The sequence below is a fragment of the Misgurnus anguillicaudatus genome, chromosome 2, assembly GCF_027580225.2.
Source record: "Misgurnus anguillicaudatus chromosome 2, ASM2758022v2, whole genome shotgun sequence".
NCBI classification, from domain to species: domain Eukaryota; kingdom Metazoa; phylum Chordata; class Actinopteri; order Cypriniformes; family Cobitidae; genus Misgurnus; species Misgurnus anguillicaudatus.
In genome coordinates, this window is record NC_073338.2 from 44,059,953 (window position 1) to 44,085,832 (window position 25,880).

Sequence of the window (25,880 nt, forward strand, 5' to 3'; positions counted from 1 at the left end):
TAAAGCAACGGCTGTAGGTCATCATTTCTCTCATGTGGAGGTTCTACAGCCTCCTGCACAAGAATGTATACATGCTCCCCACTGGAGCCGGCTGTATGCAGTTCCACCAGTGCAGGTGAAGGTTAATTGCAGCTGCCTGTGGTACTACGCACAGCAGTGAGTGTGCCCTGCGAGGGCACTGAAGGGAAGCAGGCACCATAAATGGGGTGTGAGCTGCTTCGCTTCAATAAGAAATAGTGAGTGCCACGAACGAAGACGTTACCCGCCTCAGCGGATGAAGGACTCGAACCGTAACACAAAAGATCATATCTTGACCAGCAGACGATCAGGAGAATATGCTGTGTATAGCTGTACAAGCAACACTCAGCATAAACACAAAATAACTGTTTGACACAGCTCACACAGGCTGTGACAAGCATATATACATACATAGCCTACACATACAGGTGTAGAAAACGAAAAATATTATTATTTTCATTATTGTATGTACATACATATAATACCTCCATACTGTAAGAAGAGAGGAGGCTTCACGTGGAGACTGCACGTTTAGCCTTAAACAGTAGGCGGATTATGAAGATGGTTCATCTCTCCAGAGACAGATAGCTGAAATATATGTGGCTCTCACGCAAGGCGCCTTCCCGATCCGGCGAAAGAGAGAGAGAGCGGACGTTACGTGCAAGCAGAGATACCGCCGCCTGCACGAAATCATATGGCGACTCCCACGAGTGCAACCGCTGCTGAGAAGCGGGATCGCAGCCGCGAGCCCAAGCTTCCTAGAAAGCGAAAGACAGATGTCATGGGTGTAGGCGGGGTTACCACCGCCTGCACGCACGAGTGCAGTCACCGCTTTGCCTCGACAGAAGCGGGACCGGATCCGTAAGGGCGCGAGCCCGATATATCCTTCTCTAAGCGCGAAGCTGGAGCGCAACACGTGCACGGGAATGCTCACAGTGCACACAGCCAGGTTTCTCAAAAGCCAACTGTGCGTGCTGCGCTCTAGACACATATAAATGTGTATCCTTGTCTGTGATATCGCGCCGACAGGGAGATACACATACTTGAACTTCATAAAACATACTTCAGATTTATGCAAACGTACACGCAGTCACTTGCTGAGGCACTAAAAGCGAGTGTGTTTGTGTGGGATGCCTTCTTATACCCTTGGTCCGCACGGCATCCAGCCTATATCCAATCATCAAATTATTGATTATGTGTTACACGTGCTTCAGATCAGTCACGCCGAGGCGTTCCCCAAAGCGTTGCTATGGCGACGCAGCTCGAGTTCCTCGAAAGGGAACCATGGTGTGCAATAATCATATTGTGCAATAACCAGTATGAAAACCATATTATACAACAGTTCTTTCTGGTTCTCGAATCTGATTGGCTAAGAGGCGTGCAATATTCTACTGATAACGGCACAGTAACCGCTTCACCTTTCGTATCATTCCGCCACCTAGTGAATGGAGGTCCTCTTAACAGGCTCATCTCTGAATGGAAACACTGCAGACACACACAACCGCGCTGTTTTGAATCACTCTCCGTGTGTCTCATTAGTTCACTAGCTCATAAATCAGTCTGTGAATCCCCAATCGAAAGTTATTATTCCGTCAAAGATCAGCGCTCTTGGATGTTACGTTAAAGTTAATGGGAGTTATGTCTTGTCACATCGTGTGGACGATTAACACTTGGAAAGAGGAATATAAACACTCGTTTTTTTCTGGAGCTATATCTCTTATCAGAACGCGAGAAAAAACATGGAACTGCAGGTAAGCACCACAGCTTTTAAATGTGGACATTGATCATTTATTTAATCGCGACGTGACTATTAAAACATGTTATGAGATATCGCCACTGGTTTATTTATAAGCAGCATGCAAAAACATCTCTCTGACACTTATAAAAAAACCGTTTTATATAGTACTGACAAGAACGAAGTCTAATAATAACCGAGTGCTCGTATCGCGTTAAGATGAAATGGTAAACCAATAGTAACATTATATAGTATAGTTTTATTAACTTTTACCTCGCGCCAAAACAATAACAACACAAAAGACACTAAATATGAATAAGAAAACAAGTAATAGTTTCATCATGACACCAAATACTGCTGATTTGATCTAATTTTTGACCATCAGGCCAGCATGAGAGCCAGGGAATCCCTGTTAGAGATGTAGCCCAGAGAGGGCGGTGGTCAGCGGGGCGAGTGAACACTGATGTCCGCTCATGCTTTGGTTCTCATACGTACCGAATCTCACTAAGCAAACGTTCAAACAGGCGCTATCTTTACTTATCGACTGTAGATTTAAATATAATACATATATATTCTCGACTGAACTAATCTTAAAACTACACTTTGTGACCAAGAAATTGTAATATTTAAAAACGGCGAATCCGTCCATTGAGTTAATATGAGATTCAAAGCAGCCGAAAGTGTTACCTGTCATTCTGGACACCCTCAAATCCGTGGCGGAAGAAGTAGTTCTTAAAAAAAGAGGCTTTTAAAATTACTCCGTTGTTGTTTTCTAGTTTTCGTTTTTCAAACGTGTGCCGTAGAACTGTTGTATAAAAGCAATATCGCTCTTGGAGTCGTGTAAAATAGCTCTATATCATCATGGCTGTGATTGCCTCCGGCACTCGGTAATCACAGCCGTGAATGATATAGAGCTATATCACACTCCTACTCGAGCGATATTGCTTGAGTATGCAATAGTTATAGTGTGCAATAACCAGTATGAAACCATCGTGCAATTGTATAACCAGTATAAAAACATATGCAATAATCAGTATGAAAACTATAATGTGAGAAACACCAGATGGTCTACTCTTTACGCCAAAATTTCTCACTGTGTGCAGACAAAAGAGCTGCTTAAAGAGTCAAGAAGCAGCTACTACATTTATTTCATTACATACTTCACAGTACTCAATGTTAATGCAAGTGTTGTGGAGGTGTGGGTTTCATGTGAATGAGATGTTATCTTTGAGTCAATTGAGAATGAAAAGGAAGCCACATATCAAAGCAGAAGTTTTAATTATGATAGAGTACAAACACAGTTGTATTAGATCCAAGCCAGGGCTGCTGTTAATAGCACATCTAAACCCTGATAAATAGACCTTGAGCTAATGGGTTTTATATTGTAGGCAATAATATGATCTTAATGGGAGGCTAAAGCCATAAAACTTTCGATCCAAGTCTTTGGGGCATAAATACCAGCCAGTCAATGTGTGTGTGTATTTATATTTACTATTTTAAAGCTGTTAAAGAGTTCTTGTTGCCTGGTAATAGCCGTCTTAAATCACCAAAGTGCTTGAAGAGCCAGAATGGCCTCTGTGGATCGGTCACAGCTGATCAAATATTCAGTCGCTCGCTGCCCTTAGTGAGAGAAAATTTAGATTACTGAAATTTTTCTCAGGTCAAAAGAGGAAACCATCATTGGGATGCGACACGGTCAGGGTGTGGGAGGTGTAAAAGACCAATAACAGGACAATACTTATTTTCAGATCATATAGCCAAGTTAAACAAAGAATACATCGAAATGTAAATTTAGTCCACAGTGATTATCCACACGATATAATGATATTTATTAAAGATAAATTAAAAGAATAAGCAATTAATTTTTAATGAGAAAAAGCAACCTGGTGAGGCTGTTTAATAAAAGATTAAAAGACACAACAAAATAATGTTTTTACCTGAAAGGAGAGCATACTGTACGTGAAGATGCTTGAGTGTCCTTACACATATTTCTTTAAATAATAAAAAAAATGTTTGAAGCACATGCACGTGTTTGGAAGTTTAGGCTTTGGTGCTACAGGCAATTACGTTTCCCAGTCCTCTTTAACCTTTCTCTACTCTCCTCTCAATAAATTATAATAGCAAATCAATTAAATTACATTACAATAAAAACATGGTTCATTAAAAGTGTAGTGCTGTTTAATTTATTGTACTATTGCATTCATTTACTGTAAACTTATACCCGTGCAGTGGTAATACGTTTTTCACTCTTTTGACAGGAATCTTGGGAAGTCAGGATTGCGAGTTTCATGTCTTGGACTTGGTGAGTAGTTTTTTTATTTATACTTTTTACTTATAATGTAATCAGCACATCATCCTGCACTCTAAAGCAGTGTTCTTCAACCCTGGTCCTGGAGGACCCCCTTCCAGAAAGTTTTAGATGTCTCCTTATTTAAAACACCTGAACCAACTCATCAGCCTCCTTCCAGAATGTCTCCCTAACAAGCTGATGAGTTAAATCAGGTGTGTTAATTAAGGAGACATCTAAAACATTCTGGAAGGGGGTCCTCCAGGACTAGGGTTGAAGAACCCTGCTCTAAAGGATGTGTTAAAGGGGTCATATTATGAGATTTTTTTTAAGATGTAAAATAAGTCTTTGGTGTCCCCAGAGTGCGTATGTAAAGTTTTAACTCAAAATACCTTACAGATAGCATGTTAAAATTGCCGCTTTGTAGGTGCAAGCAAAAATGTGCCGTTTTTGGGTGTGTCCTTTAAAATGCAAATGAGCTGATGAAATGCAAACACTGATTACAATGATGGTGGTTTGATGAAATTGAAACTTAATTGTGCTGTCAATAATTTTTTTCTCTCTGCACTAAATAGCTTTGCCATGATTGAATAGTGGAGATTTAGAATGACCAAATTTTTCACATGCTTGTGGAGAATGGTTTACCAAAACAAAGTTACTGCCTTGTTCTTGTTCACGTTTTCTAGGTTCATAGAAGCACTGGGGACCCAATTATAGCACTTATAGTCACGCTATGACCCCTTTAAATTTTTACACATTATTTTGTTTTATACCACGGCCCTACTGAATGCTGTATTCTGATTGGCTGAGAAATGTTCCATGGATGTTGATTATTTTTCAATAACCGCACACCTTATTCTTAAAATGTTTTAAAAATAGGCACCAGAGCAATATTTTTGGTTACCGTGGTATCAGCAGAATATTTGACTTTGGTCCCTCGCTATGCGCTGTGCCGCATTACCACCTTGGGTGTGCATTATTTTCTTATAATTCAATGGCCTGTCGTTAATTATTCCTTACTTATCCTATTTAACACATTATGTTTCATTATGTGTTGATTTTGTGTTCAACAAACAAAAGGGACAACACAAGATATGTTAAAACAACACAAAATGTGTTGTTCCAGTAATAACAAAGAAGTGTGTTGTCCTTAACTAGACATGTTTTCAGACTACATAAGATTTTGCATATAAGATCCATCAGAACTTTCGGAATATTATTGATCAGTGGAGTGCATGTAACATTAATGTTTTTGTTTTGTGATGTTATCACATCACCCGCTCTATCATACTTAATCCTGAATTAAAACACAAGCACATTAATTGGCTCACACACAGCAGGCGAATGATAGGTTGCCTCTTAATTTATTTACCATTTTCTTTCAGATTTGTGATTAGCTCATTTCATTAACAAGGCCCATAAACGCAAACATAATGGCGGTTTAGGTCTCTTGATGACTTCTATTTAAGATGAAAAACAAGCGGTGTTATAATGCCATAGGGGCTCTAGGACAGCTATATGCTTGACAACTTGCTAGCGCAGTTCATTTGAAACTAGCCATTATATATTTATGATTACAAATAAGTACAAGTCACGCAAGTCTATTAAACACCATTCCAAACTTTTTTACTACTTTAGTAAGAACCGGTTAATCTACACACAAGTTAATTTATACTGTACACAGGTTTGGAGGAGGTATCTCTAAGGCTACGTTTACATGTGGGCGGCTATTTTCATAAACGGACATTTCAACCTCTACGGTTTCAAAAATAATATTGTGCACACATGTCAGTTTTTAGAAAAGTGTTCATATATGCCGTCAAGAGAAGCTCAAGACAACGTAAGCCAATCACTGGCAGCGCTGGTGGTGACGTGGACTGGTTCTTCGTGTTGGAGGGAGGAGTAGTTGCAGTAGGTGTTTAATGACGTTAAAGTACCGTGAGAGCGTTTCGAACGTTGATATCATCTGCCTGTCGGTTCTTGCAGCGCCGGATGAAGTCGAACACACATAAAATTGCTGACCTCCGAGCATTCGTCTCTGCTCCTCGACATAATGGAGCAGCTGTATTTGCAAATACAAACACACAAAACGAGTTTGCACAAACGTAAATGTGATCATGGAAGCGTTCAGAGTAGCAGTCACATGTAAACATAGGTTGCACTTTTGATGTAGGTGCGAGCTCTGGCGCATACTGTGACATTGGTCGCCTAAACATTCGTTTGTCTCAGTTTACATGCAAGCGTGCAAACGAAGGTTTTCCAAATATTCACTTTGGCTGCAGTTTTTAGAAAGAATCGGTTTCAGAGGCGAAATCTACGTTTACGTGTACACAAAGGGCGCAAACGAAGGTAAATGTCTCAGTTTTTCAAAATAACCATGTACGTGTAAACATGCCCTAATTCACCTAACCTGCATGACTTTGGACTGTGGGAGGAAACCGGATTACCCATAGTATCCACACTTACAGAGGGAGAACATAAAAACTCCACACAGAAAGGTATTCTGACCAAACCGAGACTCAAATCGGAGACCTTCTTGTTGTGATGCAACAATGCTACCCACTGAGCCCCTCTGCCACACCACCTGATGTCATGAATTGATTACTTAAAGCTCACATAACACACGCTGTTTCTGCTCATCTCATGTTAATCTTGAGTACCTATAGAGTAGTATTAAATCCTTCATATTGCCAAAAAGTCTTTAGTTTTATTAGATAATTAGCTTTAGCGATTGTTTCAGGAAAAGCACGGGATCCCGGACGCGTCCGTCGGGAGAAGCGAGTCACGAGCAAGCAACACACACAAAACATTATCCCACTATCTCTGGATAACTTATAAGTTCATCATTATATGCACTAATGTGCCGATTGCCGACAAAACACAGACATTTAATGCAGTTTAACTTACCGCATCAACCCGGTTGGGACTGGCCCATTTCAACGAAATCAAGAATTAAACAAACACACATGCATAACTCTGCGGCTACCCATGAAAAACAAACTATATGCATTGTTTCCATAAGGCGCGCTTACTTGGAAAGCTGAACAAGGCTTTCTTCTCCATACATCCAAAAATACACTTCTTTCGTGCGATTGTTGATTCTGGATATAAAACAAAGCTGTCGCGTGATGCCTGTGACTTTTACTTGAAGAAACAATGCTAATGAGCATCCTCATTCTCGCTCTCACTTTGATTCATGTGTGGGCGTGCTTTTCCGGGGGAAGTGCCCATAAAAGGTATATGGGGTCACTGACATGTAACAGGTACCCATTTTCAAAAAAAAAAAAGTTTCCGAAACTTGTAGGAAAGAGGAGGGGTGAGTTTGGCCCAGAAATACTCTGTCACACGGTCAACTGCTTTTTGAACCTTTGCATTTGTTTAGCATGAGGATTACAACTCTTTAACTATGTTAATAAGTCAGAATGCATGAAATAGCTTTAACCCCCTCTAACCTCCCTTTAAATACTTACAGTAGACTCTAATGATGTAAAGTCTTGCCTGTGTTAAGGGCCGTTCACATTATAACGATAGCTATAACGTTAACTATAACAATAACTATATAAGCGCCCATATTATAACAATAATTTAATGCTAATTCGCTCACGCGCGGGGCACTCGCGCAAATACTTGCCTTTAATGACATTCACTTTTATTTCTAGTAATAAAAACTTTTGCAATTGTTTACATGTCACTGAATATGTAAATATGCTGTTCTTGTTGCATTTACACAGCGGGTCACGTTAAACAGCAGATGTCCTCAACATGCTGCGTTTCGCGTAAGTCTAAACAGTGAATCTAGTTTGTGTAATCTAAAAAGTTAATACCTTTTGGTGTAGTCAGTGTGGTAGGAAAAAAACATCAGAAACTGCATCAGCACTGGATACCTGAGGTAATTTTATGTTATAGACCTCCGCATTGAGCTTTTCCACTGTTATTTGAAGTGCGCGTGCACTTGAAGTTCAAAAAGATTTGATTGGCTGTCAATGGTTTATCGTTCATCAGGTGGGGAAAAAATCGCTCACCTAGCAGCGCAAAGGTTGTGGGTTCGATTCCAGGGAACACACTTATAAGCTGACAAATTGACATTGCGAATTGAAAATACGGCCAATGGAAACACGTCAATTTTGCAAAAACTCCCATATATCGCAAAAAGATTTATAAACTCTCATGAGATGGTTTTTCAGGCAATTAGGAAAAGACGTGCAATGGAAAAATTATCATTATTTGGTATGTGCAAAAAACCTCCCAGAAACGCCTCATATGTTAGTGCTCCCAAGAATAAGAGGCTTCCCTTGGGATTAATGTTTGGATAATACTCCTACATCATCTTCGGTTAAAAATAATGGCTTCTGCGGTGGATGTAATATTAGTAAACCTACCAACATCAGTTGACATGATGTTTGGAATGCCTTAACTACATTTCAGTTGCATATCATTGATAAGTGGAGACGCCGTCATTTCAAAAAAGTTGTTTACCAACATTTTTGAAAATATTGCATAAGTTTTGCACAAATCTGTAATTGTCAGCTATTGTTAACTTGGAAACCAAAGTTTAGTTGCAGTGGGTTATACTGTTGTCATTTGTGAAGGCTTACCGTAACAAGCATTTGCCATTCCACCATCATGTCAAAAAAGCCCCAGGCTTATCTTTACAATGGATTTCAAAATTGTGGCCTCTGATCCTACACCAGATTTTGCCTTTGTCTGTGGGGTCCTGTATCTAAAACTAGTGGAGAAGCCACTCTTACGCACTATGGGGGTATGCACACCAAAGCTTTTAAACGCAGCTGAAAACGCCAGACAGGCGCCGACTGCCAGCTTTTTTTCAGCCGACTACCAGCTTTTTTCAGCGAAGCGCTTTGGTTGCTGTGATACTTCTTCTTTGTTTATCAGTCGTTGTACGATGCGCCGGTTGGTTGTTGTGATGTTTATCCTGCCCCTCCTCCACTGTGATTGGACGGCCGTTTGAGAACTGACATTGACAAGTTGAGCTTTTCACCCAAAGTTGTATATTTTTCATATCTTGGCCCCTTAGCACTGAGTGCGGAAAAAACGCCAAGCGCAGGCTTTCAGCGCGGAAAAAAACGCCAGTTGCTGCTTTTTGAAACACACCATGCTTCCATTAGAAACAATTAAAAACATAAACCGGCCGCCGGTGTAAAAGCTTTGGTGTGCACGCCCCCTATGAGCTACGGTCCTTGTAGCTGTTATTTTTCATAGACGTCATAGGTCTTTGCCTCGGGTCATGCATTAGACACGTGATCAAACAGCACTGCAGGATACTCACACTTCAATGCTTTAGTCAGACATGCATATACTGAAAACATCAAAAATTAGTATGAACCAACAAAGCAGCAATTTAAATTGTATTGGGTTTGCTGAGTGAGTGAGTGCATGCGTGCATTTGCGTGCATATGTGCATGCATAACCCAAAGTCTAGGGTCTCATTACCATTACAATGTGACTATATTGAAACTAAAACTCATTACAGTAACTAGAAGGGTATCCTGCATACTTTTATATTTATGCATATGAAAAGCTTTTTTTTATTAGTATATGTGCTACCTGGGATCAAACCCAGAACTTTTTGCGCTACTAACTGAGCTGATATAAGCGGATATTTCTCTCAGCTGATCAGCTGCCCAAGACTTTGTTGCACACTGTTGCTCACAGTCGCTGTTTATTGGCAGGATGTAGAGCACCACATGCATCACGTACAAAACACAAGAAATGTGCCAAACGCCCCTTAACGCTGTGCAGGTGTCACCAAGGGAACGTAGCACTTGCAGACACCCACACTATTTCCTCATTTATAACACAACCCATGGGCACTTGATCGCCATGGGAACAGCTGACGGGAGGTCACCCCAAAACAGTTCATTCACCTTGAACATGTAGTTTGGGCGTTATATAGAGAGCCAGCGTAAGTCTGGCACCAATACTGAAAACCAGGATGCCAGGGTCCTGCTGGAGAGATGCTCAACCCACAGCCGAGAAGAGTTTTGGGGTAACGGTAGGTCTTTCTGACAGGGATGTGAGGCTGTGCATGTTACTTCGGTGTCTGCAGAGTCTTGCCCTGACAGCAATGAATCATGGGTGTTTTTCAGACCGCAGTCAAGCCAAGAATAACTTCAGTCCTCGGGAAAACGAAGCATCATTTTTACCAAGAATCAACCTCATTGGCTCCCTCACTTTATAGACTTGCATGTAACATTCACATACAATTTTTTTACAGCTGGTTGCAGTTTTTATCTGTGTATTTGTTCTAAGATTGTGTCCGCTTGACCTCACACATTATCTCGCTCTCTTACTTTCTTTTAGGCACGTGGGTGACATTTGGAGGGCAGATTTCAGACGAGGTGAGTATCCCGGGGCTTCATTTTTTATTTTAAAGCAAGGTCAACTTGTCTTGCTAACATTTACCAGGTTGTCATGATTTATTTTTGCACAGATGTTTTGTTTTACCCTTGTTCCAGAGCCTAATGTTATGACAAGCTAAACAAATCTTTTAAAAATCATAGACCATACAGCAGTGGCAGCTCGTGACTGCTCATTCGAGGGATGCAAATTCAAAATATGTGTTCGGAGTGTCATATGTGTTGCTTGTGTTTTCAAAAAATGGGTTTGTAGTGTCATGTGAGCCATGTGCATCACATGTTTTGTCAAAATAAGTGCCTGTTGCACACACGTCAAAACGGTTTATGATAAAAGAGACACTCATGTTCACAAAATACATGCAAAACACTCCCTTAACAGTAAACTTTGATTATGCATGAGATTATGCAAGTATCTGGCAAACGCGAGCATCTCTTTTATCATAAACCCTTTAGATGCGTCTGCAGCAGGCACTTATTTTGACAAAACACGTCATGCACATAGGATCACTCGACGCCAGAAAATTTTTTTGAAACACGAGCAACACACATGACGGGCTACATACATGTTGTGATCAACTTCGCATCGAGCGCCCTCGAAAAAAGAAGTCACCGGCCGCCACTGCCATACATTATCAATATTTATTGTGTAAAATTATTTATATACAGTTTCAACACAAATAATAACCTTTAGTTCAGGCACTATTTTTATTACGAACAATAATGTTTATAAATAAATAAAATTAGGTGTTTTTCCAATAAAGTTTTTCCAATTAACTTGCAATTTAGTCATATTATGCAAATAGTGGCTATGGCTTTTTTGGAACTAACAATATATTGGGTGTCCCTTATGAAATTAAAAGTGCATTGTGGGACTTTTAAAAGGATTTCTTGACACAAATGCAATATACATGCATAACTATATTATCAGTGGTGTATAAAGACCATACATATTGAACTGTATTGTTTTTATTACCTCAGAATGAGATGTTTTTATCTCCATAAACGCAGGCCCAGATTAACACAGTGTAGTGCCATAGGGGATGTATACATATGGCATAGTTGTTGGAGCCAGATGGGCCGGTCTGAGTATTTTACAATAGTTACTAGGATTTTCACGCACAACATTTCTAGGGTTTACAAAGAATGGTGTGAAAAGGGAAAAACATCCAGCATGCGGCAGTTCTGTGGGCAAAAATGCCTTGTTGATGCTAGAGGTCAGAGGAGAATGGGCCGACTGATTCAAGCTGATAGAAGAGCAACTTTGACTGAAATAACCACTCGTTAAAACAGAGGTATGCAGCAAAGCATTTGTGAAGCCACAACACGCACAACCTTGAGGCGGATGGGCTACAACAACAGAAAACCCCCCAGGTTACCACTCATCTCCACTACAAATAGGAAAAAGAGGCTACAATTTGCACAAGCTCACCAAAAATGTAACCTGGTCTGATGAGTCTCTATTTCTGTTGAGACATTCAGATGGTAGAGTCAGAATTTGGCGTAAACAGAATGAGAACATGGATCCATCATGCCTTGTTACCACTGTGCAGGCTGGTGGTGGTGGTGGTGTAATGGTGTGGGGGATGTTTTCTTGGCACACTTTAGGCCCCTTAGTGCCAATTGAGCATCATTTAAATGACACGGCCTACCTGAGCATTGTTTCTGACCATGTCCATCCCTTAATGACCACCATGTAACCATCCTCTGATGGCTAATTCCAGCAGAATAATGCACCATGTCACAAAGCTCGCATCATTTCAAATTTGTTTCTTGAACATGAAAATGAGTTCACTGTACTAAAATGGCCCCCACAGTCACCAGATCTCAACCCAATAGAGCATCTTTGAGATGTGGTGGAACGGGAGCTTCGTGCCCTGGATGTGCATCCCACAAATCTCCATCAACTGCAAGATGCTATCCTATCAATATAGGCCAATATTTCTAAAGAAAGCTTTTAGCACCTTGTTGAATTAATGCCATGTAAAATTAAGGCAGTATTGAATGCGAAAGGGGGTCAAACACAGTATTAGTATGGTGTTCCTAATAATTCTTTAGATGAGTGTATATTTACCCTCAAATTAAAATTAAATAAGGCATTGAATCACCTGTAAACTATCCATAGTTCTTCCTTCTAAATTCAGTCTAACAATAAGCACAAAATGAACAATCTCTGTCTGACAATCTCTGCAATGAAGAAGACTCATAAACACATCATCCTGTGGTCTACCTCGTTGTTCAAACAATAACATCATTCTGCCAGGGCTCCTGACACTCATGCGAAAGCATGTACGCTCCAGCAGTTCTTACGTCATTAAAGTCCCGTGGCAACCACTTTCACGACAACCATCCCCAGAGGCGGAGTCTCCTCTGTTGTCCAATCATTTTTGTGTCCCCCCTGTCTAATCAAATCATTTGGGATGCGGAGGTCCCTGTTTTGCCCTCATCCCCACATGTCATAAGTCATCTCATCAGCCATTGAACAGACCTTTTTTCCTCTTCGGCACACCAACGCACAACTGAAGTGACAGAATGCATCAGTGTCACTCATATTGAAACCTCTTCATCTTATAGATTTTTATTTACTGTAGGTCTATATATCAAAGTGGAGTTTAAAAAGCAATACATGAACTTGTTTTATAAATGTATTAGTTTACACTGTCAGTACAAAGGTCAAAAATTATCCTTAGCTCTCACTGGGGTAGTGTAAGATGCAAGATTTACATATAGAAATGTATACATTTGGTATACCAGTACTTTTTTATGTGCAAATGTGTACTTTTTGAAAGTCTACCACCTCAGTGACAGCCAATAGGGACCAATATTGACAGCTATTTCTGACAGTAGTCATTGGTAAAATAGTTACCCAATGTGACTCAATGTTATAACAGCATAAGTTTAATTAATCTTGCGTCATGATAAGCTGTTGTGTTGCTATATATAAAAAAGGCTGCCATGGTTTTAAGGCATACATTTATGGAGCAACCATGCATAATAATAATCTGTTACCATGCACATGAATGCTATTATAAAAAAAATGCACATCTGCCTGGAAATCTGTCCATTCTTACTGCATTATGAATCATAAGACAGTAAGACTTGTTTTTGCTTCTTACCCCATTGTAAAATGTGATTTTATTAAGCATAAATAAAACAGGAACAGTGCAGCACGAAAACCCATTATTATGCTGAGTTAATTTATCTTGTTAATGCAAAGAAAAAAATGAGTTTGGCAGAGTATAAAAGAGATGAATATTATACAATTTCTAGACACAGTATGTCAGAAGTAAAGTGCATTTGTACCGTATTATTTTCAGATCCAGTAGAGAACATAAACATCTGACTGCTGTGTGGCTGATATCTGTATATGTGTTTATTTGCAGGTGGCAGAGCAGCTGATGACTATAGCTTATGAAAATGGCGTCAACCTCTTCGATACTGCAGAGGTCTATTCGGCAGGAAAGTGAGTTTTACATTTGACTTAAAACCCTACACTATACATGAGTTAGATCATATCTCAGTGACTAAATTCATCCAAGCCTCAGACATCTTATACTGTTTTTAAAGTGCTTTAACCTGAACTGCACTAAATTTATTTCATCCACTTCAGGTTATTTCATGCAATTTATTTAAATATAAATATCTACAACAAAAACTCAGTAGATAATTTTTGCTAAAGGAATGATAGAAATCAGATTAATGACATAACATTAGTATACTACTAGCATACTTTACTGTGGCAGTACAGCATTGCTCTATCATTGCTCTACCAAATACAGTTGAAAGAAAAAGTATGTGAACCCTTCGGGCTTACTTGGATTTCTTCATAAATTGGTCATAAAATCTTCATCTAAGTCACAACAATAGAGAAACGCAGTCTGCTTAAACTAATACCGCACAAGCATTATACGTTTTCATGTTTTTATTGAACACAACATGTAAACATTCATAGTGCAGGGTGGAATTATCTCGTCAATGGCGGGGAAAGAGTTAACCTCTATAAATGCATTATTGATGGTTTTAAGTAAAGTGAAAGCATAGGATACAGTTTTCCTAATGCAAATGTTAGGAAATCATGAAGATGTTATCTAAAATAGCCATGTGAATATGTTTAGACTTTATTTGTCATTAAACAGATGCAAATATATATATATATATACAACATTAAAAGTGTGCACTAATGACATTTCATATATCTAAAGAGTCAAGACCCAAGATATGGATTTTGGGGTTGCATAAAAAATGCATGTAAATTTTCTTTCTGCTTTCTGTGGCCAGTAACAACAGTGTCAGAGAAAAAAAGTTTACTTTTGTGAATCAGGTGCCGTTTGTTACAAAGAAAGAGGGTTTGCCTGATGCTGCTTAATGTATGCAGTACTATTTGGTGAATCTGTCCCGCAGTGCAAACTCATTTTCTTATTCAGTGATCCAACATTAAATGTTTTTTTTTCAGTTTTGTTTTCAAAATTTTCTCCCAAAATAAAATAGATTATTTTTTCATCTTTACAGAGCAGAAATCATCCTAGGAAACATTATCAAGAAGAAGTGTTGGAGGTACTGGATCAATGCATGTGTGTGTGTGTGGCTTTACAGTATCTTTAATGTACCGATGTCACATCTTATCGTTTATGTATTAAAACATCAATTTAATTAACTGAGGAATCAAGCAGACTGTGATATTAATCTGTGTGTGTGCAGGAGATCCAGTCTGGTCATTACCACCAAACTGTACTGGGGAGGAAAGTAAGTATTCAGTGGAGTGAATCCATACATTCACACGTATGAGCATCCAATCATCCATGCAAAGTGACCCCATCTGTCACTTACTCTGTTTCTGTCTCTGTCTCTCTGCCTGTCTATGTATAGCATAATCTGTCTCTTTTTAATCTTTCCTTTCTTTTTCTCGTCTTTCTCTTGTCAAGGGCAGAAACAGAGCGTGGACTCTCAAGAAAGCACATTATAGAAGGTAGTTATTCTTCATCCTTCTTCTAATTTCTCTGTCGTTTGTAATTGACCCAAACCTTCTTTTTTTCTTGTTCTCTCATTGATTTTTTTCTCTTTTACTGCAGTGTTCTGTGTGTGGCCTCATTCCTAATAAAAGCTCAGCACCCACACTGTAATTCAGTGTGAGATTATGTCTCTCTCTCTCTCTCTCTCTCTCTCTCTCTCTCTCTCTCTCTCTCTCTCTCTCTCTCTCTCTCTCTCTCTCTCTCTCTCTCATTTACACTGAGTAAAAAGAGATAAATTTACCTAAGATTTGCATTTAGAGAAAATATTTTTATAGAATATACATTTTTCTTATTGTTAAGCATTAATCTAACATTCTTATAAGGTTTTATCTCTTAAAGCGGAACTTCACCTTAAAAAAAACATTATGCTCAAACACCTACATACAGCAGGGAAAATAAGTATTTGACACTTCAGCATTTTTATCAGTAAGGGGATTTCATAGTGGGCTATTGACACAAAATTTCCAGCAGATGTAGCCATCAAGCCAAATATTGAATTCATACAAAGAAATCAGAACATTTAAGTATACAAGTTGAGTCATAATAAGTAAAGTAAAATGGCACAGGGAATAAGTATTGAACATGCTTCATTTAATACTTTGTAGAAAAGCCTTTGTTGGCGATTACAGCTTCTAGACGCCTCATGTATGGAGAGACCAGTCGTCTGCATTGCTCAAGAGTGATTCTGGCCCATTCTTCCACACAAATTGTCTTTTAAATCTTGAAGGTTCCTTGGGCTTCTTTTAAGAACTTTTATCTTATGGGATTTAGGTCATGTGATTGACTGGCCACTTAATTGTTTCCTTGGCCTTGTGTTTGGGATCATTGTCTTGCTGAAATGTCCACCCTCTTTTCATTTTCAGCTTTCTGGTATGGCAGCAGATTTTAATCCAGAATGTCCCGGTACATTTCTCCGCCTATAACCATTCCCTTTAAAATGCTTTTCAACGATAAGATTACAAAGATCGTGAGAGAGTTATTTGCTTTTACCCATCATGAAGTCTTTCCTGTGTGCCTCCTGGGTAATGAGAAGCCTTTATACGCCATCAATTAGGACTAAAGCAGCTGATATCAATTAGGACTGATAGTGTGCAGGGTTTCTTTCAATACTGACAGATTTCAGGTGATCTCCTGGCTTTCTATGCCATTTTGCTTGTTCTCTTTATGTGTTCAATACTTATTCCCTGTGTCATTTCACTTTGTTTATTATGTATACTCAACTTGTATACATAAATGTTCTGATTTCTTTGTATGAATTCAATATTTGGCTTGATGGCTACATCTGGGGGAAATTTTGTGTCTATAGCCCACTTAGAAATCCCCTTACTGATAAAAATGCTGATGAGTCAAATACTTGTGACACTGGTCTGCACTGATACACAACCCTGTAAATATACACTACATAAACATTTCAATGACAATCCATGCATGCATGTCTCTCTCTCTCCCTCTCTTACTTTCTCTCTCTCTCTCTTGAATGTGACAAGCTGAACCATTCATACTTTTTCTGCTTTCTCATCCTCTCATGTCTGCAAAGCAGCATTCATCTAATCCTCTCTCACATGTTCTTACATTCCTTCCCCCTTTCCTCACTCATCCCTCCATCTTTTTTCACACCCCTCGGTGTCAGCTAGGGGCTCAGAACAGCTGTAAGTTTTGGTGCAGCTGCTTGTGTTTGTGTCACATGGTGCACAAGTTGATAAAGGAGTCTTGCAGCTCGCACAACAATTGAAATTCCACATTTACCCAGTCCTCACTCCAAACATGGCTTAATATTATAAGAAGAGTTGTATCTTGGCTCCTCTTTGACATACAGAAAAACCTGATCTGTGTTCTCTCTCTCTATCTCTCTCTCTCTCTCTCTCTCTCTCTCTCTCTCTCTCTCTCTCTCTCTCTCTCTCTCTCTCTCTCTCTCTCTCTCTCTCTCTCTCTCTCTCTCTCTCTCTCTCTCAGGTCTAAAGGGATCTTTGCAGAGGTTACAACTGGAGTATGTGGACGTGGTTTTTGCTAATCGTCCTGACAGTAACACACCTATGGAGGGTAGGTGAGGCAATCTGTGTGTATTAAGTGAGCCAGTCATGTGTGTGTGTAAAATGAAATGTAGGGTACTATTTCCATACATCTCAGGAGGCAGTTTACACAGTATCATGATCCCACTGTATCCTCCATCTCTCTCGTTCTGAGTGGGATTGGAGAATTGCCTGTGGGGTACACAGTGTATTTTTAAGATGCTCTTTTCCTTTTGTGCCTCTAAATTCTTCCGTCTCTCTCTCTCGCACGCACGCACGCACGCACACACACACACACACACACACAGGCACATATAATTGCCTGACTATCTAAATGAGGTCATACCATACCAGTACTTCAGATCAACCCTAACTTGAACCTAACACATACCACAAAACCATATTGTAAGTAGAACAGGTATTTGTAGCAATAGCCTAGTACATTTTCAAAATTATATTTTTTTAAAGGAGACATTTCACGAGACTTTTTTAATATGTCAAATAAATCTTTGGTGTCCCCAGAGTACATATGTGAAGTTTTAGCTCAAAATACCATATAGGTAATTTATTGTGGCATGTTAAAATAGGCACTTTATGGGTCTGAGCAAAAATGCACCGTTTTTGTGTTTATCCCTTTAAATCCAAATGAGCTGCTGAGGTAGGCGGAGTCTCAAGCACTCGCGCTTCATATATTTGAACAAGTTTAAAAAGTCAATCATCTGTTTTATGCATACTAAATACATGTTTATCAGCAGATGGGGAACATTGTGGAATAAAAATAAAGACCTTTAGGTCTCATGCTGCCAGTGTTTTAAACAGGCACAATGATTTTCAGCATGTTACAATAAAATACACTTCCACAAACACTCAGAAGTTTACTTTTTTGATCAAACCACACGAGCACATTTAAATGAACTGTAACAAAACAACACGTTTAATGCTTTGAGGGAATACAAACGCGTCGTGCTGTCAGTCATTCTTTTTCTCTGTCTCTCGCACTCGTGAGGCCGCGTCATGGTTGGATAGCGCAGATGAAGGGGCGGTATCATCATAATAAGATCCCCTTACTACGTCATGGGGGGAGCGAAATCCGAATGACCTATATATAAGTTACAGGGTTGCTATTTTTAATGTTTTCTGGGTTGGTAGAAGCACTGGGGACCCGATTATATCACTTAAACATGGAAAAAGTCTGATTTTCACACTCTAAAAAATTTGCTGTAATTTTGCAGCTGGTTGCCAGAAACTTACTGTAGAAAATAAAGTCAAAAAATGTTTCATGTTCATTTAACTTTGAACAAAATGTTGCCAGTAAATAACATAAATGTAAAATCTACAGTAAGTTACTGGCAGCTAGTTGCCAGTAATACCCATTAATACTGTAATTTCTACAGACATTTTTTACAGTGCATGTAATGTCCCCTTTAATGCAAAAAATCATTAGGGATTAAAGATCATGTTCCATGAAGATATTTTGTAAATTTCTTACATTTATTCATTTTTCAGATGACGTATAAATATCAGTAAAATAATGACCCTTATGACTGGTTTTGTGGTTTGGGGTCACATTTGCTGATGAAAAATGAATACCTTGAAAGCATTGTAAGTTGTTTTGGAGCAAAGAGTCTGCCAAATGTACTGTAATGAAAACCCAATTGTTTTGTTTCGTAAAAAACAAAACAATTCCTGAATCTTCATATTTTCCAATTTTAATTTTTATTATAGAGATCTTTATATATAGAAATTTGCTTGGGTTTTATGCTTCTCATATGTTTCTTGTGAGAAACAGACTCGGACCCTTACTATTCTCACGTGTCTTCTGAAGTGTTTAATCTCTCAAAGCGCGCTCAGATTTGCTCAGACACCAAAGTCTTCCCAACGTTCCTCGTGAAATTCTCTCAGGACCAATTTATCTAGGCTACGCTCTTCACATTAATGAATTATCTTTATACTGTATCATTATATAAGATATCCTCTTGCGATATTTTTCCATTATACTAGAAGGTTTGTGCCACTTTTGTTCGTTTTTATTTCTCCGAAATTTTTTTAGGACAAAACATCTGACATATTGATTGATGATATGAGACAACTGACAGTTCAATAAAGTGTCCTGCAGAGCAAATTCTTAGCACGGCAGTTTTCCTCTGGACAGAAATGTGCTGTTATTTTTACATCTGTACGAGTAAGAGCCATATCAGCCCGTGAACACATTTTACATCAGGGTTACAAGCTAAGCAACTCATCTAGTTCATACAGTGTGAGGATTATCTGAAGAGGAACACATCTGTACAGATCAGAAGCTTAGAGTTGTTGCTTCGCCTGCATGAGGGGAAAAGCAGAAAATATATCAAAGAAAAACTTTTAAATCTTGCTTCTATCATCAAAACACGACTGATTTCAATTTGAATGATGTGCAATATGTTCTTGGTGCCTACTGATATTTTTGTGCAAGGGAAATTAAAGCAATAATGCATTTTATTATAAGAACATACTGGAGAACTGAGATTGAACAGATCTTATTTCATGCTCTCCCTGGGGTCCTGAGTTGTCGTGTTTGCCTCGAAAAAAATGGATTTCTTACTTAGTATTTTTGTGTTGGTTTTTTGGTACATACACTTGAAAATCCTCAAATCAAGGTTTATGAGAAGTTTAATGACCTAAGACATTAAGGGCCCTTTTTTAAGGATCTAGGTGTCACGGTAGGAAATCCTCTGTTTCCTCCGTGTCATGTGTGTGTGTGTTTGTTTGTTCACTCACCTCTGCCATGTGCTCGTTTGATTAAGTGTTGTCACCTGTGTATGATTACCTCGCTCCAGCTGGTCCTCATTACCCATCTGCTATATATTCTCACCCAGTTCTCTTCCTGTTGTCAGATCCTCATTTCATGTTCCAGCAGTACCTTTTGGATTATCGTCTCCCGTCTTCGTGTGCAGTGATCATTGTTCGTGTTTGTCGTCTCCGTGTGAGTGTTGGGTCCGTTCCTGGTTTCGTCCATTGGCCATCATCACACTCTTCACCGACTTCACGCTTTATCACTCTTCAGCCACCGTAGACCTTCGATCACCATCGCCAACATCCTGGACTCTGTCACATGTTCTATTGTTTATCTGTCTTTACCATCATTTACAATAAATCTGTGTTGATCGCCTGCGCTTGCTTCCTCCACTTTATTGTGTCGTTACAGTAGGATCTGACCATCATGGAAGCAGCAGGCGATCGCTCCCCATCTCATCTGGAGGAATTTCTACAACGCACTGTGGGTCGTATGGATCGTCAAGAGAAAGCGATAGATGAGATGGGTCGAGCTTTCCAAGCGATGGTGACGAAGGTTTCCGAGCTCGCTCTCCAGGCTCAACAACATCATCCATCGCCGCCCACTGCGCCCCCCACGCCACCCACACCGCCGATCACCACTGGGGGTTCTTCCCAGTCCGAGCCACGCCTCCCCATTCCTGAGAAGTATGCGGGTGAGCCTAAATTTTGTCGATCATTTCTTTCTCATTGTTCTCTGCACTTCGCCTTGCAGCCCCGTACGTTCGCCACCGAGGAGATGAAGGTGGCGTTCGTTCTCTCCCTTCTCACGGGGAAGGCTGCCCTCTGGGGGACGGCGGTGTGGGAGAACCAAGATCGCTGCTGTGCTTCGTTCCACACCCTTTCGGAAGAGATGAGACGGGTCTTCGACCGCTCCGTCGCCGGGAGGGAGGCGGCCAGACTTCTAGCGGACCTACGGCAGGAGGATAGGTCCGTATCAGATTATTCCATCGAGTTCCGCACCCTGGCGGCGGAGTGTAAGTGGAACGAAGAGGCGCAGTGGGATCATTTCCTGCATGGGTTGGCTGACCGCATCCAACAGGAGATTCGAGCCGTGGAACTTCCCTCTTCGCTCAACGGTTTGATCGATCTCATTATCCGGATTGACTACCGGCTAGATCAAGCAGCCAGACGGAGGGGGAGGACCACTCGCACCACCAGTCCAGAGGTTCAGCATCGGCGGCCAGAGGTTGCGGTCAGCCCACCTGCAGATCTGGAACCCATGCAGGTGGGGCGAGCTCGGCTCTCCCGGGAGGATCAGGCGGAGATCCCTTGGACTGTGTTTATACTGTGGCAGCTCGCAACATCACATCCAGCGCTGCCCAGTAAAAGATCAAGCCCGATAGTAAATCTGAGGCTACTATCGGGTGGGATCTCTGCCAGGAAGACCTCATCAACATCAACACTCCTTCCGGTGAGACTACGGTGGTCCACACATACACTGGATCAGCACGCTTTGGTGGATTCTGGGGCCGAGGGTAGTTTCATGGATTTCCACTTCGCACGGAAGATCAAGATTCCTCTCACCTCCCTCAAACACCCCATTGCACCTTTTGCACTTGATGGACACAAGCTTCCAGTCATCACTCAGACCACCATTCCCGTTTCACTCATCACATCTGGTAATCATACGGAGAACATTTCATTCCTCATCACAGACTCACCTCAGACTCCCATTGTTCTCGGTCACACTTGGCTCCATCAACACAACCCCAGGATTGATTGGCGTCTCGGATCTGTGGTTAGCTGGAGCGAGGAGTGTCATTTGTCTTGTCTTTTGTCTGCTGGTGTTAATGTTTCTGAGTCTGTGTTTCAGGGGGAAGCAGTGGATTTGACTAACGTGCCCGCGGAGTACCACGACCTGAAGGAGGTGTTCAGTAAGTCGCGGGCTGATTCTCTTCCTCCTCATCGTCCCTATGACTGTGCGATAGAGTTATTGCCAGGTACCTCTCCGCCTAAGGGCAAGTTATATTCCTTGTCTATTCCAGAGACGGCGGCCATGGAGAAATATATATCCAGTTCTCTAGCAACGGGGTTCATTCGCCCTTCCTCTTCTCCAGCGGGGGCGGGGTTCTTTTTTGTGGGAAAGAAGGACGGATCCTTGCGACCTTGTATTGATTACCGAGGGCTGAACAACATAACGGTAAAGAATACTTATCCTTTGCCGCTTATGTCTTCAGCTTTTGAGAGGTTGCAGGGAGCGGCCGTTTTCACTAAATTGGACTTACGTAATGCTTATCATTTGGTCCGCATCAGGGAGGGGGACGAATGGAAGACTGCGTTTAACACCCCTCGTGGCCATTTTGAGTACTGCGTGATGCCTTTCGGGCTATCTAACTCGCCGGCAGTCTTCCAAGCACTCGTTAATGACGTGTTGCGAGACATGGTCGATCAGTTCATATATGTTTACCTGGATGACATATTGATTTTTTCTTCGTCTCTCCAGGAACACGTGCAACACGTACGACGAGTGCTTCTGCGGTTGCTAGAGAATGGATTGTTTGTCAAGGCGGAGAAATGCGTTTTTCATGCACAGTCTGTTTCTTTTCTAGGACACATCATTTCGACTGAGGGTGTTCGCATGGATCCTGAGAAGGTTAAGGCTGTGGTAGATTGGCCATCCCCAGAGTCTCGCAAGGCCCTGCAGAGATTTCTGGGGTTCGCCAATTTTTATCGGCGTTTCATTCGCAATTTCAGCCAGCTAGCCGCACCTCTGACCGCTTTGACCTCCCCTAGTTTGACGTTCAGGTGGTCAGACGCAGCTGAGGCTGCGTTTGCCAAACTGAAAGGCTGCTTTGTTTCAGCTCCAATTCTTGTCACCCCTGATCGCTCACGTCAATTCATAGTGGAGGTCGACGCATCAGAGGTGGGGGTAGGAGCAGTGTTATCCCAGCGCGCATCCTCAGACGGAAAGGTTCATCCTTGCGCGTATTATTCTCATCGTTTATCCCCTGCGGAAGTTAACTATGACATTGGCAATCGGGAGTTGTTGGCCGTCAAATTGGCACTGGAGGAATGGCGTCACTGGCTTGAAGGGTCGGGTGTACCTTTCATTGTATGGACGGACCATAAGAATCTCGAATACATTAGAACTGCTAAAAGACTTAACTCCAGGCAGGCTCGGTGGGCATTGTTTTTCGGTCGTTTCGATTTTACACTTTCTTACCGGCCGGGTTCCAAAAACATCAAACCCGATGCTTTATCCCGTCTTTTTGAGCGTTCCGATCGTACTGCTACTCCCGAGCCCATTTTACCGGAGACCATCATTATCTCCGCGCTCAGATGGGAGGTCGAATCGAAGGTTTTGACTGCCTTAGAAGGGGTAACGCCCCCGGCTCGTTGCCCACCGAACCGTTTATTTGTGCCGGAGGGGTTACGGTCAGACGTTCTCCAGTGGGGTCATTGTTCCAGTGTTGCTTGTCACCCAGGGGTTAGTAGAACTAAATTTCTAGTCAAGCAACGATTTTGGTGGCCTGGTATGGCTCGTGATGTCCACGATTTCGTCTTGGCTTGCTCGGTTTGTGCTGTTGGTAAGACTTCCAATCGACCTCCAGATGGGTTACTCTTACCGCTGTCTGTCCCTTCGAGACCCTGGTCCCACATCTCGCTAGATTTCATTACCGCCCTCCCACCCTCTAAGGGTAATACGGTGATTTTAACCGTAGTGGACCGGTTCTCGAAGGCGGCTCATTTCATCCCCTTGCCCAAATTGCCATCAGCCAAGGAAACAGCGGTAACTGTCATTGACCACGTCTTCCGTATACATGGTCTTCCGACAGACGTGGTTTCTGACAGGGGTCCCCAATTTGTGTCCAAATTTTGGCGAGAGTTTTGTAAATTGTTAGGGGCGACTGTTAGTCTTTCTTCCGGGTTCCATCCCCAGAGCAATGGTCAAACCGAGCGAGCCAATCAGGATGTCGAAAGGGCATTGCGGTGTTTGGCCTCCAACAATCCTTCATCCTGGTGTCAACAACTCTCAATTGTGGAGTACGCACACAATTCTCTGCCAGTGTCATCTACGGGCATGTCTCCATTTAAGTGTAGTTTAGGGTACCAACCACCTAATTTTGTCAGTACTGAATCCGAGGTGTCGGTCCCCTCCGCAAACGCACTAGTCCAGAGGTGTCACCGCACCTGGACCAGAGCTCGTAGAGCTCTGCTCCAGGCAAGGTCGCGCACCAAGGCTAAGGCCGATCGCCACCGGTCGAAGCCTCCCCGATACGTCGTCGGTCAAAGAGTGTGGCTTTCAACCCAGAACATTCCGATGCGTTCCGTTTCGAATAAGCTTGCTCCCAAATTTATTGGCCCGTTTTCTGTTACCAAAATCATTAATCCGGTAACAGTGCGTCTTAGCCTTCCACCGGCGTACAGGAGGGTTCATCCCGTCTTTCATGTGTCCAAAATTAAACCGGTGATTTTTTCCCGTCTTAATCCGCCTGCCCCGGTTCCCCCACCGCCTCGTATCGTTAATGGGGAGACCACATATTCGGTTAATCGTATTCTGGACTCTAGACGGAGGGGACGCGGTTTTCAGTACTTGGTGGATTGGGAAGGTTACGGTCCGGAGGAGAGAAGGTGGGTTCCTGCTCGGGACATACTGGATCACCGCCTTATTGATGATTACAATCTTCAGGTAAAGCAGGCTGGGAACGCCAAGGGGCGTTCCTAGGGGAGGGGGTACTGTCACGGTAGGAAATCCTCTGTTTCCTCCGTGTCATGTGTGTGTGTGTTTGTTTGTTCACTCACCTCTGCCATGTGCTCGTTTGATTAAGTGTTGTCACCTGTGTATGATTACCTCGCTCCAGCTGGTCCTCATTACCCATCTGCTATATATTCTCACCCAGTTCTCTTCCTGTTGTCAGATCCTCATTTCATGTTCCAGCAGTACCTTTTGGATTATCGTCTCCCGTCTTCGTGTGCAGTGATCATTGTTCGTGTTTGTCGTCTCCGTGTGAGTGTTGGGTCCGTTCCTGGTTTCGTCCATTGGCCATCATCACACTCTTCACCGACTTCACGCTTCATCACTCTTCAGCCACCGTAGACCTTCGATCACCATCGCCAACATCCTGGACTCTGTCACATGTTCTATTGTTTATCTGTCTTTACCATCATTTACAATAAATCTGTGTTGATCGCCTGCGCTTGCTTCCTCCACTTTATTGTGTCGTTACACTAGGTGCATTGTAATGCGCACCAGTAATGCGCAGGTCAATGTATAAACAACCCGACCAACGTTTTCAATCTACCCGCCCGCATCTCGGACCACAAAAAAATTAGAAATAAATATTGTACCCGACCCGCTCCCTGGCCTGCATTTTTTAAAGTAGTAATTGTTTAAAATGGATAGCCTACATGATTTGTGTTATCTCAAAAAAATATTTACAAATACGCAAGAAAAGGTTTGTACTCTAAAAATACTTTATTTGTAACAAACAGGAGATAAAGAATTTTGTGGAGAGCCAAAAGTTTCAGCACTCGGACAGTGCGGTGAGTGCTTGGAAAAGCATTACTTAAAAATGGTTTTTCATCATATCCACAGGTACAAAGTCATCATAAACAAAAAATCCATGGAATAGCATTTAAAAAAAAAAAAACATTTAAAATATGTTTGAAGGGGACAGAGAATAAAAAAACATT

The 25,880-nt window shown here is 41.4% G+C and overlaps 1 protein-coding gene across 2 annotated transcripts in view; it reads left to right on the forward strand.

Moving 5' to 3' along the window:
* kcnab1b (potassium voltage-gated channel subfamily A regulatory beta subunit 1b) overlaps positions 1-25,880 on the forward strand; it is an 84,154-nt gene that overhangs the window by 35,479 nt on the left and 22,795 nt on the right. For both annotated transcript variants that reach the window (XM_073856233.1, XM_073856234.1), the window contains exons 2-8: positions 4,012-4,055; positions 10,362-10,399; positions 13,798-13,877; positions 14,924-14,968; positions 15,113-15,157; positions 15,337-15,380; positions 17,377-17,463. In XM_073856233.1, coding sequence (XP_073712334.1) covers positions 4,012-4,055; positions 10,362-10,399; positions 13,798-13,877; positions 14,924-14,968; positions 15,113-15,157; positions 15,337-15,380; positions 17,377-17,463 — 383 coding nt within the window. The remainder of the gene's footprint in view (positions 1-4,011; positions 4,056-10,361; positions 10,400-13,797; positions 13,878-14,923; positions 14,969-15,112; positions 15,158-15,336; positions 15,381-17,376; positions 17,464-25,880) is intronic.